The 17347-nt window shown below is 39.7% G+C and overlaps 1 protein-coding gene across 1 annotated transcript; it reads left to right on the top strand.

Moving 5' to 3' along the window:
• The first annotated feature begins 5731 nt into the window (after window positions 1-5731).
• LOC129594291 (zinc finger protein Noc-like) lies at window positions 5732-9725 on the top strand. The gene is given in 4 exon segments (XM_055490927.1): window positions 5732-6561; window positions 7153-7590; window positions 7592-7781; window positions 8915-9725. Coding segments are annotated over 4 exon segments (1134 nt in total). The 5' UTR covers window positions 5732-6486; the 3' UTR covers window positions 9346-9725.
• The last annotated feature ends 7622 nt before the right edge of the window (window positions 9726-17347 follow it).

Below are 17347 nucleotides of genomic sequence, written 5' to 3'. Positions count from 1 at the left end.
CTAAATTGAAACATGACGACCGGATTAGCCGGAGATGCTGAACCAGCGCCTCAGTGCTAAATGCTCCATTGGTCGCAAACACCCGTTTCGCCACGAGAGGAATTGCATATTCCATACACACAATGCTGAAATTAATTTGGATTTGATGCTATAAAAATTGATATGCAGTAACTTGGTACTTTAAACTTTAAAGCAAAGTTAAGTCCAAAGAGCGTTTGCTAAACACCGATTAATTTAAGTATCTTATTGTTTATATGCAAGCAAAAATCCATTAATGACTAATGCAATTAAAAGAATAGACGTTTTTCACGAATTTTTGTTAAAGTAAAATTGGTATACACGCAGGAAATTTTTTGAAACGCTAATTATGATTTTATTGCAGATGCTGACGTGCAGTATAATGAACGCACTTTGCTTGATGAAAATGCTTTGAAACCAGTGTGCTCTCGTCAAGAAAACATTCCTTTGTGATGCTGTTTAAATGCAATTTGGCAATTCTGCTTGATAAGCAGGCACTGACAATAAAGGTAGAGTTAATTTTTGTGAATGTTCCCACCCAGTGTAATTTGTATCTCTTTCATGGCAGCGTGCCTTGCGGACAAAATTCTTGTTTGCGACTTACCGCAAAGTGTGTAATGAAAATTTGAAAATTCCATCATCTTACACAGTATGTGCCGGCATGATGCCCGCCATATGGCCGCATATATTGACAAGAAAATGTACTCTTTTACCGGTTCGTGGAGAAATGTACAAAGACAACAAAAACCTGGAACAGATACGCTTGTCAGACAAGGTATGGATTTACGATCTATTCCATTATGATTGATTTTAATGTATCCTTCACATGCTGCGAGTCTTTTTTTACGACTGAATACCCCGGCTAATTAGGATTGACACGCGTCTCGTCATTTGCGCCAAGAGGGATATTTCAGCCGCTTACTATATTTCCAACATAAATACTGCAGTATAGTGCACGCATGTACATATACTGTACAATACAAACGCACACACTTCACTGCCCCAATGCATAATATAATAGCGCAAATCCACTTAAGAAATAAAAAAAAAACAACCAAATGGGGCTGTGTGGTTTGATTCTACGGTAGGTGTGATTTCAAGCACAAATTGAAGTTCTTAATTAATTAAACCGTTCCCGATGAAACACTCTTTCAGAGGAACAGTAGCCAACAAAATGGAATGCGATTCGCTGACTTAATTACAGAGATTCGCTACCGATGGGCGATTATAAACAAAATCGTTAATCATACAGGTCGTGACCGTACAGTTTCCCTTCAAACTTCAACCGGCGTAAACAGCAGGTGAGGGCGATCGGCTCCACCATTCTTGATTGACCATTAATCAGCTCGTGCTAATGCGATTTCATCTTTTGATATAACATGAGCTAATGTAATAAATCGATCCTTTCCTACTCGATATATTGCGCCGACGTATTGGCATTGTTGTTGTGCATATATAATGGATTCCGCTGCATATAGAGACGGCATTCGGCGACGACGGTGTGCACAACATACACTGACGACAGCTCCGGGACCTGTTTCGAAGATTTGTTATTGTTTGAGAATTTCCTCCATCAGAAACACTCGATCATAATCAAGTACATTTTCGTCCAATACGATTTCCATATCAAGAGTCAGGTTCAATGCCGGCACAGCGGTACACCGAACAAATGGTTCACTGTGTATTAAACACTCAAAACTGGCACTACATCCTTCCTGACTCGACAGCTTTACTGTCTGATATACGATGATGATTTTAATTGATAGCACAAAATTATATTATGTAATTTTTGACTTAACTATCTACGACGCTATTTCTTGCTACAGATCTGGTTTTCTCTGTGATAAAATTTATCGGCAGAGTGCAATAATATTAAATGCACAAAAAAACCGATCATCGAAGTAACAGATACAACATTATGCAAATTACTGTTTAAAAAGCTGCATTTTCATTGAAAAAATGTTGCACAAATACTGCAACTCTTACGTTATTTATGCAGTATCGAATTCGGTTTACTTTATGAAAACTCAAAATGTAACTTTAAATGTTTAGTTGCGTATTAATGATTTTTCTTCTTTAACCGTGACAACGTGGTGCAGTAAACAATATTGCTTAGCCGCAGTGCAGGCGTAACGGTATTCAGTTTTATTAATATAATCATGCACTTAACTAGTCGGCGTCACATCACTCTGGCGGATGTGAATGGGTTTGCAATGAAGTGATTGTTCGTAACCTAAACATACCTAATTAAAACGTTTGTCAGGCTAGTTCATTATTATCATTATAATGAAGCTTTATGTGTCCACCTTTGCATGGCACCTCTTTTGGCGTGCGCAAGTCAATGCAGAGATTAACGAAAATCACTATACAACCGTACGCAAAGGCGCATCATAATAGCTGATGCATAATTCCGAATTTTTCTATGCTGAAGATTGACGTAGAACCAATGCATCGTTTCATTACGCTTATGAATGGCACCGAACACATTATGTTTTGCTTTTAGTCAGTTTTGTTTTTGACCTTCTGTGTAGATGGAACGATAATTCATGATAAAATATGCGTACACCTATAAATTGAATATTGCTTTCTGACTCTAATTAAGCGAGCAGAATTCGCATCACTGCACCTACATGTATAAAGTTGTATCTATTTGTTCGATTGTATGGTAATTAAATTAGTGTGCTAGGCAAAAGTGTTTTGCCATGAGGTTATCAAACTGTTTTGTGCAGAATTTTGTGAAATGAACTCAAATTTATCGACGTCTGCAATATTGAAATGCGTACTGCAGCATCGAAAAATCTAAGCAAATTTATTGTGTTCATAGATAATTATTAATCAAAACGTACTTTGTCATTAAACGAAAATTTAGACTATTTGTGAAATATTTTTTTAAAATTTTTTTTATGCCTTATATTGTACTGTATTTATTGTACTGTATTTGTGAAGAAATATCGTTTAAGTTTTATCAACAGTTAATAATCAACTTATCATTCATTAAGAACTGTCTCTGGATTTTGAACTAAATGCCATGGTCGGCGCCGGAAGTGCAAAGAATTAAAGAACTCTGACGCGCGCGTTTGGTGGACTCTGCCACGGTGAAATTTATGGAATCTGTTGGTACATTCAAAATTAGCCTGGCATGTTTATGGCACCATCTCTGTCGATTTATTGCATCAGGAGCCTGACCCGTTGTGCACTCTACCCTACTGAGACAGCCCAAAAAACACGACCCGCGTATTTTCTTAAAACGAAATTACCCGACAAAGCTCAACAACCATAATATGCTTGTTGAGCTTTGTCGGGTAATGCAGTGAATTCCAGTGAATTATGCATTTATCACCATATGAGCAGCGCGCTGAGCGAGAAAAAATGTTGCATAATTAATTTCACAACGCGTGTAAACGGAAGCTTATTTTTTGTCCTTGTAAATGACGTGGAAAAAAACTGCCAGATTCCAGTGGACGCGCTTCCTTATCGCGCATGTTCATCTGTATAATAACACTCTGTGCGGTATAGTGCGGCTGTGACTACCCCCGATATAGCATACCATAAATAATAATGGAACCAGTTGATAATTTCTCGGAGAAAATATTGCTGTGTGAACAGATAGCGACATGATTGATGGGCTACTTGTGGGGGACATTTCTGGGTTTATTATACATTATCGTTTATGAGCCAGCCAAGATGCGAGATGTGTGTATGGCACATCGGGGTAATAAGGATCACATGAGTTATGATGAGCGTGGTAAAATGTGCATCTATCTCAGCACGGCTAATGACAGTCAAAAATACCGGACACACTCTATAACATGACATCAAAACGTCGACAAACTGAATTAACCAAAGTATTTCTTCTATAATGTAGATCTGCTCATGACATGCACAACAACCTCATTAAATTCTATTTGCATGCGACGTCTGCAAAAAACTGTCGCTGGCAGTGAAACAATATTTCAGTTATTCAGTACAGTAAAAGTTTTTGCCGGCAATAGTGACATGAATGTTTTTCTTGAAATTTACGTCATAAACCTTTTAATTTTCTTTCTAAACTTTTTTGTTCAGTGAATTTGTTCGAACAGTTTGACATCACAAAACTGACGCCACACGCCACACGGCAAGGTCCTAATGTGGTACCAATATTCAATGCAAACTGACTTGGGCAATTAATTCCAGTAACAGGCTAGGTGCACGTGCTTGTAGGCTTGTAGCACTTCGATGCTTAATTTTATTAAGGTTGCTATATACAGTCCGATGAAAAAAAGAATGCGTTTATATTGTATTAGTATTCTGATTATCTAATTCTTTAACAGCAGATACTAATATAGCCTTTTTCCGAAATTACATAATTTTAATTTTAATTTTTTTAAATTTTTTATCGATAGCGATTAAATTTGCAATATTGTGTTTGTGATGATGGGTCGATGCCAGTTGCCGGTACGGGTATAAATGCCTACCCGAGTAAATGCAGTATTCTGCGTTTTTAAGGCAGTATTTATTTAAAGAACCAAGCAGTTAACTTAATTAGTGCCGGAAAAAAATTGCCATATTAGGTCAGTTTTGGATAATATATTTCTTTTATCAAACCATGAAGAGAGCATTTTCATGCATGTGGTCAGCGATCATTGCTATAGCACAAGTAAATGGTTACATTACAGTATCTATATTAATTTATATATCGGCTTACACCTTCGGCAAGTGTCTATTATTATCCAAATTTGAATTTAAATTATCAAAATGGATATGCGCAACGTCGCGGGGCAAAATGGAATATTTTTTTCATCCGGTCAGGACGCGAAACAATTTGGTTATAGCTTTGCGGGCATTTTTTGGCGATCACGTACGTACTACGTACTTTTTTATAAATATTCAGAATTTGTCTCGCCAAAAACTGGAGGCGCATATTAGTGTTCATGTGAAATTACTTATGCAAAATAACTTGAAAACGCGTATCCAACCCATCGAAATGCTTATGTATTTTGGTGTATTGCGCCAGCGCTGCGATAAACTATAGCAAAATATCTGGAAATTAAATGAAAGCCCGAAATGTTATACGCGTGGTCAATCCATAACGGTCAACTTGGCAGCGATTGATGCCTTGGGACAGACAACAGTGCAGTGCATGTTAATACATCGCACAAGGGCGCGCGAATTGATGGACGTGGGAGAGCTGGAAGACCTGTCGGACATATATATCGGCGATTAATGTTCTGTGTAGCAATGATGCTGTTGGGGGCATTCTCTATGGCTGCTGCTGCTGTGTGTGCTGTATGTCATTCTATTACGGCATTTTGCTTTGACATAAATCTCCTAATGATTGACATGATGAATGACTTCCAGTCAAGCGGAGCGTTAATATTTCGGGTTGACACAATCATTTTTGCAGTTGTAGTCTGCACTCTGTGTGTATATATGCCCGGCTGCCGGTTTCCGCCGGTATAAACCCGCCCCGACTGCAACTCGACAGCGCTTCTGTCTTTGATACACAAAAGCTATCCGACGTCTGATATTATCCATCGACAGTCGCTTCGAGAGGGCGGCTACCAAGGCGGATCTACATGTCACAGCTGTTCCAATCAGCCGGCATACTGGCGCGTCAAATATCATACAAATATTTTTTCTTCAATCCCTCGCAAATCCATATATTTATCCGCCCTAATATCCTCACCGTCCGTTACCTGCCAAACATTCCACATTCCACGGGCGTTTGCGTCAGTGGAGCGCACCCTAACCTGCCAACAGGCAATACACAATTAAAATTTATTATTTATTACCGTGGTAAGCAGTTGCTCTGAGCCGGGTTGTGGGACGTGCGCGATGCCGGGCAGTGTCAATGCGTGCGTGATGGATATTCCGGTTACTCTATGGGTTTATTGTCTGGGAATTGTCTGATTGCATGTCACAATGCCTTGTCCTTAACGAGCCGGTGGAGAGGGCACGATCAGAGCCAACACCAGTCAATGTACTGTTGTTCGGGGCCGGGGAATGGCGATGCGGTACATCAGCTTTGATCACTAAGCAGGGGTCTTAGAATGGCAATTGTTGGCATTTATCACATTTTGACTGACGCTTTTGACAGCCGCTTTGAAGGTTCGCATAGGCAGCCTCCTCCTCTGTTGCGATATATTTATGTGCACACTGATATATCGGACAGTACAGCCACAGCTGATGCCGAATTGATATGACAGTTGGCCCAGCCTCCCTGCACCAATCATTGGGTGCCGAAATACATTTCCGTTCCGCCCCCTTCGCTTGTCAGCGCCTGTTCGCAAATCCGTACGGTATATGCACAATCCATAAGTGTGCATTCATAACCGACTGACTGACTTGTATCATTTACACTTTAACTCCACACCGCGCAACGGATATTTTGTACACACCGAGAATCTTGTACATGAAAAATCCATAATCTGACCTTTTGTTTTGCGCCGTGGAAGATCGCTTTTGTCTTGCACACTTTGTATTGTCATCATGATTAGCCACACGGCGTCCACTTCCGCTAATCAATATGTTAGACCGGATTATATATCGCCCCTACCAACACCTGTAAGCATCTTTAACAGTGCAAAGTCTCTAATTACTGCTATGCAAACAATTTTGCTATTTGATTTATATATGTATGCGAAACTCAGGTTTTCACGCTTTAAATCCCGCGGAGTATTTATATTTGTAAATGGTAAATTATGATTATTCTATGTACTGTACACTTGGATTACGTTCCGTTAACTATGCTGTACTTTATTCCCATTCAGCAGTTATAGTACAACTTATACAATCAATACCATAGTAATGCCTACTGTCTGGTATTTTAGCAAACTTAAATAATTGACAGTTGTTTATTTTTATCACGAAGCGTTATTGTGCTTTACCACCTGCTTAACAAGAATTTGTTCTTTTACGAAAGCAGTGCACTGAAGTGTTTTAATTTGTATATTTGCATTTGTTCTCGATGCATAAGAGCTCAAGTATTTAATATAGATATTTGAAGTTTTTTATTCAGTATTACCACAGTCTCATAATATACTCGTACGCTCGGTATTGCAGTTGTCTAACTTTAGTTATCGGTACTATCCGTAATTTTGATTTGATTACAGTACTTTGTTGACTTTTAAGTTAATATTTCCTGTACTCGTTTAGCTCGATGCGCAAAAAAGTCCATTAGCCATGCTGGCTGCCACCTGCAACAGTATCGGCGCACCGGACATGTCGAAGAGCATCAAAGCCGTCGAACTTCCGCCGTCATCTAAAAAATCCCCACCAAACTCCAGTGGCGGTAGTGAGAACAAGCGGCCCCGCCGTAGCCCGGACGCCGTTGAAAAATCTGAGAAGAAAGTAAAAGAATCTCGCGATAAGTCCGACGAGCCACCGAAGGAGTCCAAACCCGACCGCGACACTACGACCAAAGACCGCAAAGACAAAGACAAATCCTCCAAAGCCGACACCGTCGACACTGCCGACACCAAGCCGCCGCCCGAGCGCGATGATCGCAAATCCAAGAGTCCATCGGCCAAGCAGAGCCCCTCACCGGCTAAATCCAGCAGTAATTTACCACTATCCGCCTCCATCCCGGCACCCTATCCCGGGCTCGAGTTCACCGCTGAGTGATCCACTGAACTTCGCCGCGGCGGCACGACTGAAAACGCCCGCCGGCCTGCCCATGCCCGGCATGCTGCCGTATGCTTGCCGTGATCCCTTCTGTTATGGCTGTTCGCCGTCGATGCACTGCGGAACTAATCCCACTGTTCCCATGGATTATAGCGCATTAAGTAAGTACTGCAGTGCCGCTTTTCATGATCACCACACCATGCTCATCATTACTACCCTGTCATAATGTATCAACGCCGGGGAAATAATTTGCTCTTTATGCGCTTCTCTGCACCAGCGACAAGGTTGTGTGTACAACTACCAAAGTGTCTTGTCGAGAACGCGCCTACCGTAACTGAATGCTCATTTCAGCAATTGTGAGATTTTATTATTGACCGTTGTATATAAAAACCCAATGCCCGGGAAAGATGTACAGACCACTCGTTATACATTACCAATCAAAATCTTTTTAAGTGACTATTTTTCCACTCACTTAATGGGCTTGGATTCGTGGCGGAACGGGTTTTTGTTTCCATGCTAGGCCGGTATATTACCACTGGTCTAATCTTTATGTGCCCGTAAAAAGTGGTTGATTAGGACGTAAAAATGCAGATGACTTTGCAGCGGCTGTAAATCTTTTTGGCAGGCCTCTGTCGATATAACTATGTTTTATGTTTATGGCCGCTGTATACGGGCCAAAGTAAAGAACGCCGCGCCGCAAAGCCACAGAAACGTCAATTTTAGTGAGCAGTGTACAACTACCTTAGCTCAACGCATCGAAAAATGTTGCACTTTATGAATGTTGTATTTTATGCTACTAATAATAATATTTCTATTGTTATCCCACACTAAAGGACTGCCATATTATCGATACGTAGTATTGTTGTCGTAATACTTTTATACGAAAGATCTCAAGTGCTGTAAATTGTACCGATCGAAATGAAAAAGTTCTGGGCAGTTACTGTGCATTCTTCTTACTTGTTAACTAAGATTTGCAACAGTTTTTCAACTAAAATTTATCACACAGGGCTTCGAATTTATTAGCAACGTTTTAAAATTGTGTTCTCTCAACTTCACCATGCATAATTTATTTTTTGCGATTTTTGAACATACCTAAATAATGTAATAATGTAAATAACGTAAGTTTGTTTTCCAGCTAATAATAGACTATGTGGATTGCGGCGTAGAGCATATGAAAACAGAGATAAAGAAGTATGTGTGTCTGTCCACTACGATTGTGTCTCGTGCAGTCTTTAATTTGCTGCAGTATTTGTCAGCGAGAATTTCAAACTGACAAATCGTTTTGATATCGTAGGTTCATATTCATCCCTCGCCAATGGACTCCCATCCAACAAGAATCTCGTGTGTGGCTGGGTGACGCCCGGCATGCCGGAGCGTTGCTGCGGAAAGCAGTTTCTGACCAGTGAAGAATTATTTGCTCATCTCCGCACCCATACGAATCTCTCAGTCCCGAGTCTCACGGCGGCCAGCGGCGCTACCGATCCCCTGCAGAGCGCCTACGCCTCCTATGCCTCCTATCTTAGCCGGTTCCCTTCCCTGGCGGGTCTGAACCCGACCGCCGCCGCGGCGGCAGCGGCTGCCGCTTCCCGCTACAATCCTTATAAGCCGACCGCCGTACCCGGCCTGGGCTCACCCTACTCCAGTCTGTGGCCTAACGCCGCCAACGGACCAACACCCGGCTTCTTCTCGCCTTCGCCGTACTCGTACTACCGGCCTCCGTTCTAAGGAGGTTCGGTATCTGCCGGAATTATGGACTGGTGTGTAAAGGAATTCACGCCTGGTTTTCTCGGGGTCACCAGATGGACCGGAGGAAGTATGACAGTTTCGTAGTGGAAATGAGGCTTTTATGGTTTGTGCCACATTAAACGGCATTGCTGTGTGTTTATGTGGCTCACGGTATGAGATTTGTACAACCTACAAACTACTACTGTTATACTAAATTTACTGTTGTCTTGAAGACTGTGAATGCCGAATCAAAAATTTACATGTTGTTTTTTTGTTGCTGTTTGTTTTATGGAACTTATAGTTATGTACAAATGTTGTGGAAAAGGCTGCAGTTGATATCGAATAAGAAATGCAATATAGAACGAGATAAACAGTTGAGAAAACTACTTCCGGTTCGTTTGATGCCGATAGCGACCGTTTGTTATTCTGTAATATTACGACACTTCGCTTGAATTTCTATTTTTCTTTCTGCAGTATTATAAGAAAGACTACGAAGGCAAGAAGCTGAACTATTAAATTAAATTCAGAACATTATAGTTTCAGAAAAAGAGCTTCGAACTCTTCGAGCCATTTTATCTTTAAATTCAACCTCCCGCCTGTAGTTGACGGTTACTGCACCCGGCACCGGTGTTGCATGCCGTGGTCGACGAGAGATAGTGTCGACATTAATTCCCTTGACATTTCTGGATCAACATAACACGCCAGTCTTGGGAATATTGATTTTCAATCAAGGGAATTCTGATCCATTAACAGTCAGTCGATTAGAACAAATTGTATGATTCTCCAAGAATACAAGTAACACTTTTCTTGATAAGTCGATTCATGCGGTGCACAGACTGTCGAGCGATCAAGAGAGAGCTGCCGTCGGCGGCGGCCGGCCAATATCGACTGTGCTTATCTAGCAATTAAAAACAAGCCGTTACCCACACAGATTAATCATTTAACAAATTTACTCGACATTCCGCATTGAACAACTAATGTCGATTGAAGACATCGTGTGCACTGGAATAGCATATCAATATTCTCTTTTAGTGCCCATTGCATTAAGCCAGTTTACCCTAGATAAATACCATCAATTAAATGAGAAATTTCATTAATATCCGATTTAGCCGGCATCTACACTGACCAGTTAAGATAGTCTTAACGTTCCTGAGGCCAGCGTTTTTATATCTGAATGCGCGGCATCAACAAATTAGCAATGATGTATCGTTAGTTCTTGCGTGAACGTCAATAGGAAATTGGTTAATCAGCTGTACACGGATCAAATTAGAAGCCGAGGATAATTTTCGCTATTGGATTATAATTATGCACTTTCGTTAATTGTAAACCGTGTGTCAATTTTTCAAAAAGCGCAAGCGGGTTAGAGGTGAACCTGCGCTGTCCTGCGGTAAACACTCACCAGTCAGCTAAAAGAAAATATATCAAAAGCGTAATTAAAACACCGCGTTCGACATACAGAGTACTGAACAAGTGCAGCGATCATTCCGAATTTACAGAAACCAGGAGAAAAATGCAATCTGGCAAAATGGAACAAGGCAAGTATACATATTGTACATGCCATTAGTTTTTTGGGGTGTTGTACACTAAGACATAAATATTTAAATTAATTGTGGTTCGTTTGTGACTTAAGATTCTGCACATCAGAAAACGAAAGCGCCACTTCCGGTCACCTGACGAACCCAGACAAGCAAATCTTTTATTATTATAACGTGCCGCTTATCATGTAGATGCCTAATATGGTGCTTCTAATGACTGGAAATAAACTTTTAATAAATTCCACAAATATCGGGATAGGTAATCTGACTATTTGTACTTTTACAGACGTTGTAAGGTAATGTTTATAAGAGGATATGATATATGCGATCGCATGTTACAAAGGAAAAATAACATTTGCTGTATAACACGCACGACGAGTTTTCGGCCTTTACTTTTAAGGCAGCTTATGTCATTCTTACTCATAATTACAGTGTAGTAACGGATAAATGTTAAAACTTTTGGTAAGATGTACACTGTAATCAATTCTAAAAATTAAAGATAAATTATCAAATCGGGTTACTGATTGTGAACCCATAATTCAAAAATCGGTGTTGCAGAAAAAGTCATGCATTTAAAATTGAATCCCAAATAAACTTTAATTGATAACACTAATGTAGGTTTCCAGAATATTTCCGATGAACTTGTGGTTGGTGCCCTTGTGGATGTGGAAGTGGAAGCCAGATGCAGAGTGCGTGCTCATTTTTCACTTGTACGCCGGCATTAATAGCGTTACAAGTCCCAGTAACAAAGCTCACGGCCAAGAAACATGACATGATAGCATTTTCAAACTGTCACGAGCGCCGTCATCTCGCCTAACATCCTGTGGGGATGGAGATTGGGAAAAATGAGCAGAAGTTTACAGTAAGATGACAAACGATGCTCAGTTGTCTTTTCACAATAATAAATGGCCAATATGTTCAAGAAAAATCCGGCTCTTCGCTCCTTAATGTCGCATCAATTTATCATGAATTCTTTCACAATGACTCGCTCACATAAAGCATCGAGCCGGCACACAAGGAACGCCGGCCATCATCCGACTGGCAGGCAGTGTGTTTCATATTAAATTTCCCCTCCTCACGATCGACAACGCGCCGATCGACACAGCACTACGATCATCAGTCAGATTTCTGCAGCAGTCAAAGGAAAAACAGTCGCATACATCCGCTTATTACATTATAGACATTTCGCTCATCTATTCTCATCAGCAACCATAAAAGCCATGCTCATAAATCTTCCGTCGGCTGTTGTTTTTTTCCGTCGCCACTAAGCATCGGGATGCTGCGAACGCCGGCAGCCGGCTGCATGCACCACTGCCAATGACGTCTTCAACAGCACATTAAGAATTTGACACGGCTTGTGTTGAGTTCTAATTTGAAATGTGATGGGTCCAGCCGGCAAAAACGCATAGAACGCTGTCATTGTTTGAGTTGCCGGTATGTTTCTGGTTTCTGGTTCGAAAAAGGTCACGTTCACTTTTTATATTCCATGCCTCTGTTTCAAGGCTAACTTTCTCCAAACTGTTTCATGTTTGTTTATACAAACACACTAAATGATCATGATTTTGTTTTCCAGCGTTGAAAGAACTCATTAGCTCTTTATACAGGCGAAGCCAAAACCTATACAGAAAATCAAAAACATGTAAATTTAAGAATGATGTTAAAATTTCTGCTTTTAATGTGGCTTCCATTATCACACCGATAATTCTGAAATTTTCTGTGGAATACATAAAGAACCATCAATACATAAAGATCTACTACATATGTTTGTAGTAGATCTAGAGTTGTAGAGGTAGGTATGTGCATGGACTTCACTTTGTGTTACAGTCTGCGGAACTTTGGATTAATTTTTTGTGTGGATTTAGTATGACCAGCATGTGCTTTTAAAATTTTTGGTAAAACTAATGAACACGTAATAGAGATAATTACTAAACACGTATAGAAATTCTGTGTTTATGTAAACGAAATGCATTTTCCTTAAAATTTACTTTATTAATGTGTGGCTGTGAATGGTGTAACTATGCCAGTTGCACTTTTTAGACTGTCTTTGATATCCCCTTGGTGACGATAAAACACAGCAACTTTTTATGCATAAATAAGTGATATAGACCTACTCTATTCGAGATTAAATATACTGTACTGAATAAGCCTGCCATGAGCCGGCGCCAATATTGGATTGAATTGGAAGACTGTTACCTGTAATCAGCATAAATTTCATGTTTACATCTGACAGCTTTGACATTTGATCGATATATCCTTTTGTTTTTCTCCTCTCACAACTGAAATATCCGACAGATTTTAATTATCACAAGACCGATGATTGATATTTAACCATGACTTGTAGTATAGTTATTTATGCAGTCCTATAGCGTTCGAATATTTAAATCAATAAGCGGTACAGTCGTGGCTGCATTTTTTTGCTCCACTATAATAACTGGTGCATATACACTCTGTATTTAATATTTTCGATAGTTGGCTAAATTGACCGGTCGGGAGTAATGCGAGCTGATTGATTGTATGACTGTGTTCGATAATGCCGCACAAAGAGGCCCGAAAGCGCAAATAGTAAAATAATGCGCGTATAAGACTGCAGTGCGCTCATTTCTTGTAATACCAACGTTGGATGTCCACATAAATTATCATTAAATTTCACCAAAACACTGATCCGTCATAATCTAAAAACTGAAGGGAGCCATTTATCATTTAGTAATCACAAAGCGTTTGTCACCATAAAACTCTCACTTGCCACTGTTTATTTGCCAGACTCACCACACCCTCCAGCACGTGCACTAGGAAATGATATACCTGGCCGCAATTATATTTTGCAGAACGCCGTAAATCATATGCTTGGCCTTTTCGTCGTATAATTATCACTTTAGCAGTAAAAAATATTCCAAGCTCACAATGCGCATCGCAGTCGCATGTGCGTGTTTGTTTCATGCAGTTGTAACCGTAGTGAAAGACGAATATGCACAGTATACTATTCTAGTCTGTTTTGCTCTCCTAAATACTGAATTAATAAACCAAATTGTTTAGCAATGATGCTAAAGCGTTATCCTTTTAGTCCATGCATCCACAATGTCCTTTCAAATTAACCAAGACGGGAGTAACACAGTAACTTATGTCTTATAGTTAGGCAGTAATAACAACTGTTGGCTAAACTACCTACGAGTAGCTAACATCCAAAATTATTTAACCAGCTTTTGTCTAATTTGAATAATTCTAACTGATTTAGAACCGCGGAAAGCAAAATCTGTTTGTTTCATGCAGTTGTTTCCGGCAGCGTTATCACAGCGCCGCTATACGTACGAATCACTTGGCTCAAACCACTTGCTACAGATCTAGAAGCACTTGGCTCAAACCTTTTTAAGCTGGGCAAATTTTGTTGTTCACTTTTTGTAGGTGATACATACGTACCTAAAAGCACTAAGATTAAAATTAAAGACAAAAACAGCTGTATTACATTTATCATATAGATACATTCTGGATGAGAAGTATTTCCGTACTTACTGGATTACTGTACTACTTGATCTACTGAAAAATTTTGGAACTGAAAGATATTTCCGCAAAGATTCTATGTGCTGATTGGTAATTTTAGAAAAACACAACTGACTAAACAATTGTCGCCCGAATCCATCAGCATTTCACGGTAAACAGGATGGCGGGTTGAAGTTACCAGTAGGTTTGTTGAGCGTGGTAATTAGGAGGTATACAGACTATAATGTCATAGTGCATGTGGTACCCGATGGCTCTTGACTGGCATAATTGCCGGCTTGTAACAGCACACCGAATAATAATCCATCCTTTGCGTTTTCCGCTTCGACAACTATGTTGCCTGCCAAATCATCGCGGCTGGCTGGACCACTACGTAATTACGGTCATCATATAGCTATAATTTCGCTTTTGACGTCTGTAATTATCGGATACTGTTATTAAACAGTCAACTAGACACTATAATTTTACTACCGTAAACGCCACCGTGTATAAGTCACACAGAACTGCAGGCTCAAAAAACATTGTCCTGTGGTCGTGCAAACAAAAGCCAGAATGAGATACAGGAAAAAATTAATTCATGTAATTATTCATGGGCGCTATAGTTTCTCGACCATAGGCTATAACAGAATTAAATCAATTGCATCTGACGGTGTAATTGCTAAGCCTACTTGCTGCGAAGCCGGTTCGCGGCGTATAATTTTATTTAAAACATTTGCTATCTTTAGAAAACAGAAGCACAGTCACTTTTGCAGCAGTATACGGTACCTCTGTTGCAACACGACGTTTGAAACGACGTTAATTGCATTCATTAAGAGATTCGTTAAGCTAGTGCCACAGAAATAGTAATCATACCGCCTTACATAATGCTTGTGTTCTGCGTAGGCTTACGCTGTTAGATTTAATTTATTGGTGTAATCATCATAAATCATAATTAGCACCGAAAAGGAATGCTTTCAGCGTATTCGAGAATTGTTAAGCTGCACCGTATCACGAGTTCTACTTACAGTAATTAAAAGTAAATCTCGCCTGGGAAAAGCAAAAATGTGACATGACTGGAAAGAGTAGTTCAAAATATGCAACTGCAAGTTTCTGACCACCTTGGATCTTAATAATTATTTATTCTAAGGTTTCAAACATGAATGTTGCTACGAAATTTAAAAAAAGGTTTTTCGAGCATTTGCATTGCTTAAAGCTTCAGATAGACCCTATATTGTATCCGTAAATATACGACTAACATAATGGCTACTCTAGCGGAAATATTTTATGGGCCGGTGTTTTTATCCTTTAACAGTTGCACATAACTTTAACCCGTACAGGAAGTATGTAAATCAACAGAATCTTGAGAAGCAAGTAGCTAAAGCTTACGCACTTCTTCTTCCTTTACACTTACCGGCGACGTTAGGATTCTGAACATCAATTTTATTTTATTTGTACAGGAAATTTAGTTACAACATTGCGCATGCATATGTAGCTCAGTCATGCAGCATGCATATGATCTTGTGCATGATGGATGTCAACAGCGTGTTGTGAATATTCGCATCATTACCTCGCATGAATGACATCATCCATCATGATCATTATAAGCAACAAAAATTCCCGTAGATGCGGCAATATTTCCCTCATCGATATCCTTTCCGACTGTGTCATCATTGTCTTTTCAGTTTCTCATGCACAGCGGATTGCGCAGCTTGTGAACGTCTGCAATGCGCCACTGCGACCATGCAAAAAACTGACCACAGCTCAGTAAAGTTGACCGTGGATATTTTGTCGTGACCTTGCTGTTATTTTTCAGCTGATTTCTTGTCAATAAATAATTTAATGCTCACAAAATATTAATAAAACAATATACCGTACCAATACCCAATACTGAGCCGCATCTTTTATTTAATGAACGTGGCGCGCAGTTTTCCTTCTACCAATTTTCTTAATGTCTTGCTGCTCTATTTTTTGTACGACAGTCAAATAAAAGTGCACAAATTCATTTTTGTTTTTATTGAAGCACAGTCTACTTATCTGTGCACTGATTTCGTGCTTCATCACATTTAGAACAAGTAACCGCAAGAACTGTATAAAGTATACCTTGACACTGTACGAAGGAATTTCCGCAGCCGTGCTTTTTTGTAACGGCTCGAATGCAGCCATCGTCATGAGCCATGATTCTTGAGGTTTATACGAGTATTATGATGCGATACTGCGAGTATGTTGGCTTGCCCAGCACGGCACTATGCAGTGCTGTTACTATCACTAAAGCTATTATAACCTTGATATTTTAAAATAATGTAACAACCCAAAAATAAAAATCCATCCTCTATTCAAGAGGACAGCGCTGACTGCGCACAAGGTACACAACACAAATAAAGACATGCGGCGCAGCATCTCGCACTTAATATTAAACCTTTGCATTAGATAGTCTAAATTCAAATAAAAATGCACAGTTTCTCGAAATCGATAAACCAGAACTCTAAAATACTTACAACAGCGCTGACAGTATAATACTGAAAGCGGAATTACGTTTCAGAAATCGGAAAAACAAAATAACACTTAAATTTATTCGTAATGCTTGCCAGGATGCTGTCTCGATGGTATTCATACGATGTGTCAGGACAATGCACTGTAAAATCACGATTTGACATTTACTTAATGATATGTAATACATAGTTATGCGTGCCTTCTTGTAACATATTTGGTACCTGACCTATGAAGTCATCTCATCAATCTAAACTATTAAGTTTCAAAAACCTTGGGATTTAACTGTATTTCTACCGATAGAAACACTTTATGCACCACATCACATCTCATGCGGTAAATAATGTTAAGCAAATATCATTTAGCCTCGTAAATAAAATCTTTGTTTGCAGAAAAACGATAACATAACGTGATATGGATGATTGTCGGGTATTTTGGGAGCATGTTGACGGGGCCGGTCATCAGTGTCTGCAGTAGACCTTGTTTCCGGTTAGCCCGATATTAATGAT

Source organism: Paramacrobiotus metropolitanus, unplaced genomic scaffold (genome assembly GCF_019649055.1).
Source record: "Paramacrobiotus metropolitanus isolate TYO unplaced genomic scaffold, Prichtersi_v1.0 Parri_scaffold0000067, whole genome shotgun sequence".
Lineage (NCBI taxonomy): Eukaryota > Metazoa > Tardigrada > Eutardigrada > Parachela > Macrobiotidae > Paramacrobiotus > Paramacrobiotus metropolitanus.
The sequence above is the reverse complement of the archived record's forward strand: the minus strand, read 5'-3'. Positions and strand labels throughout refer to the sequence as shown.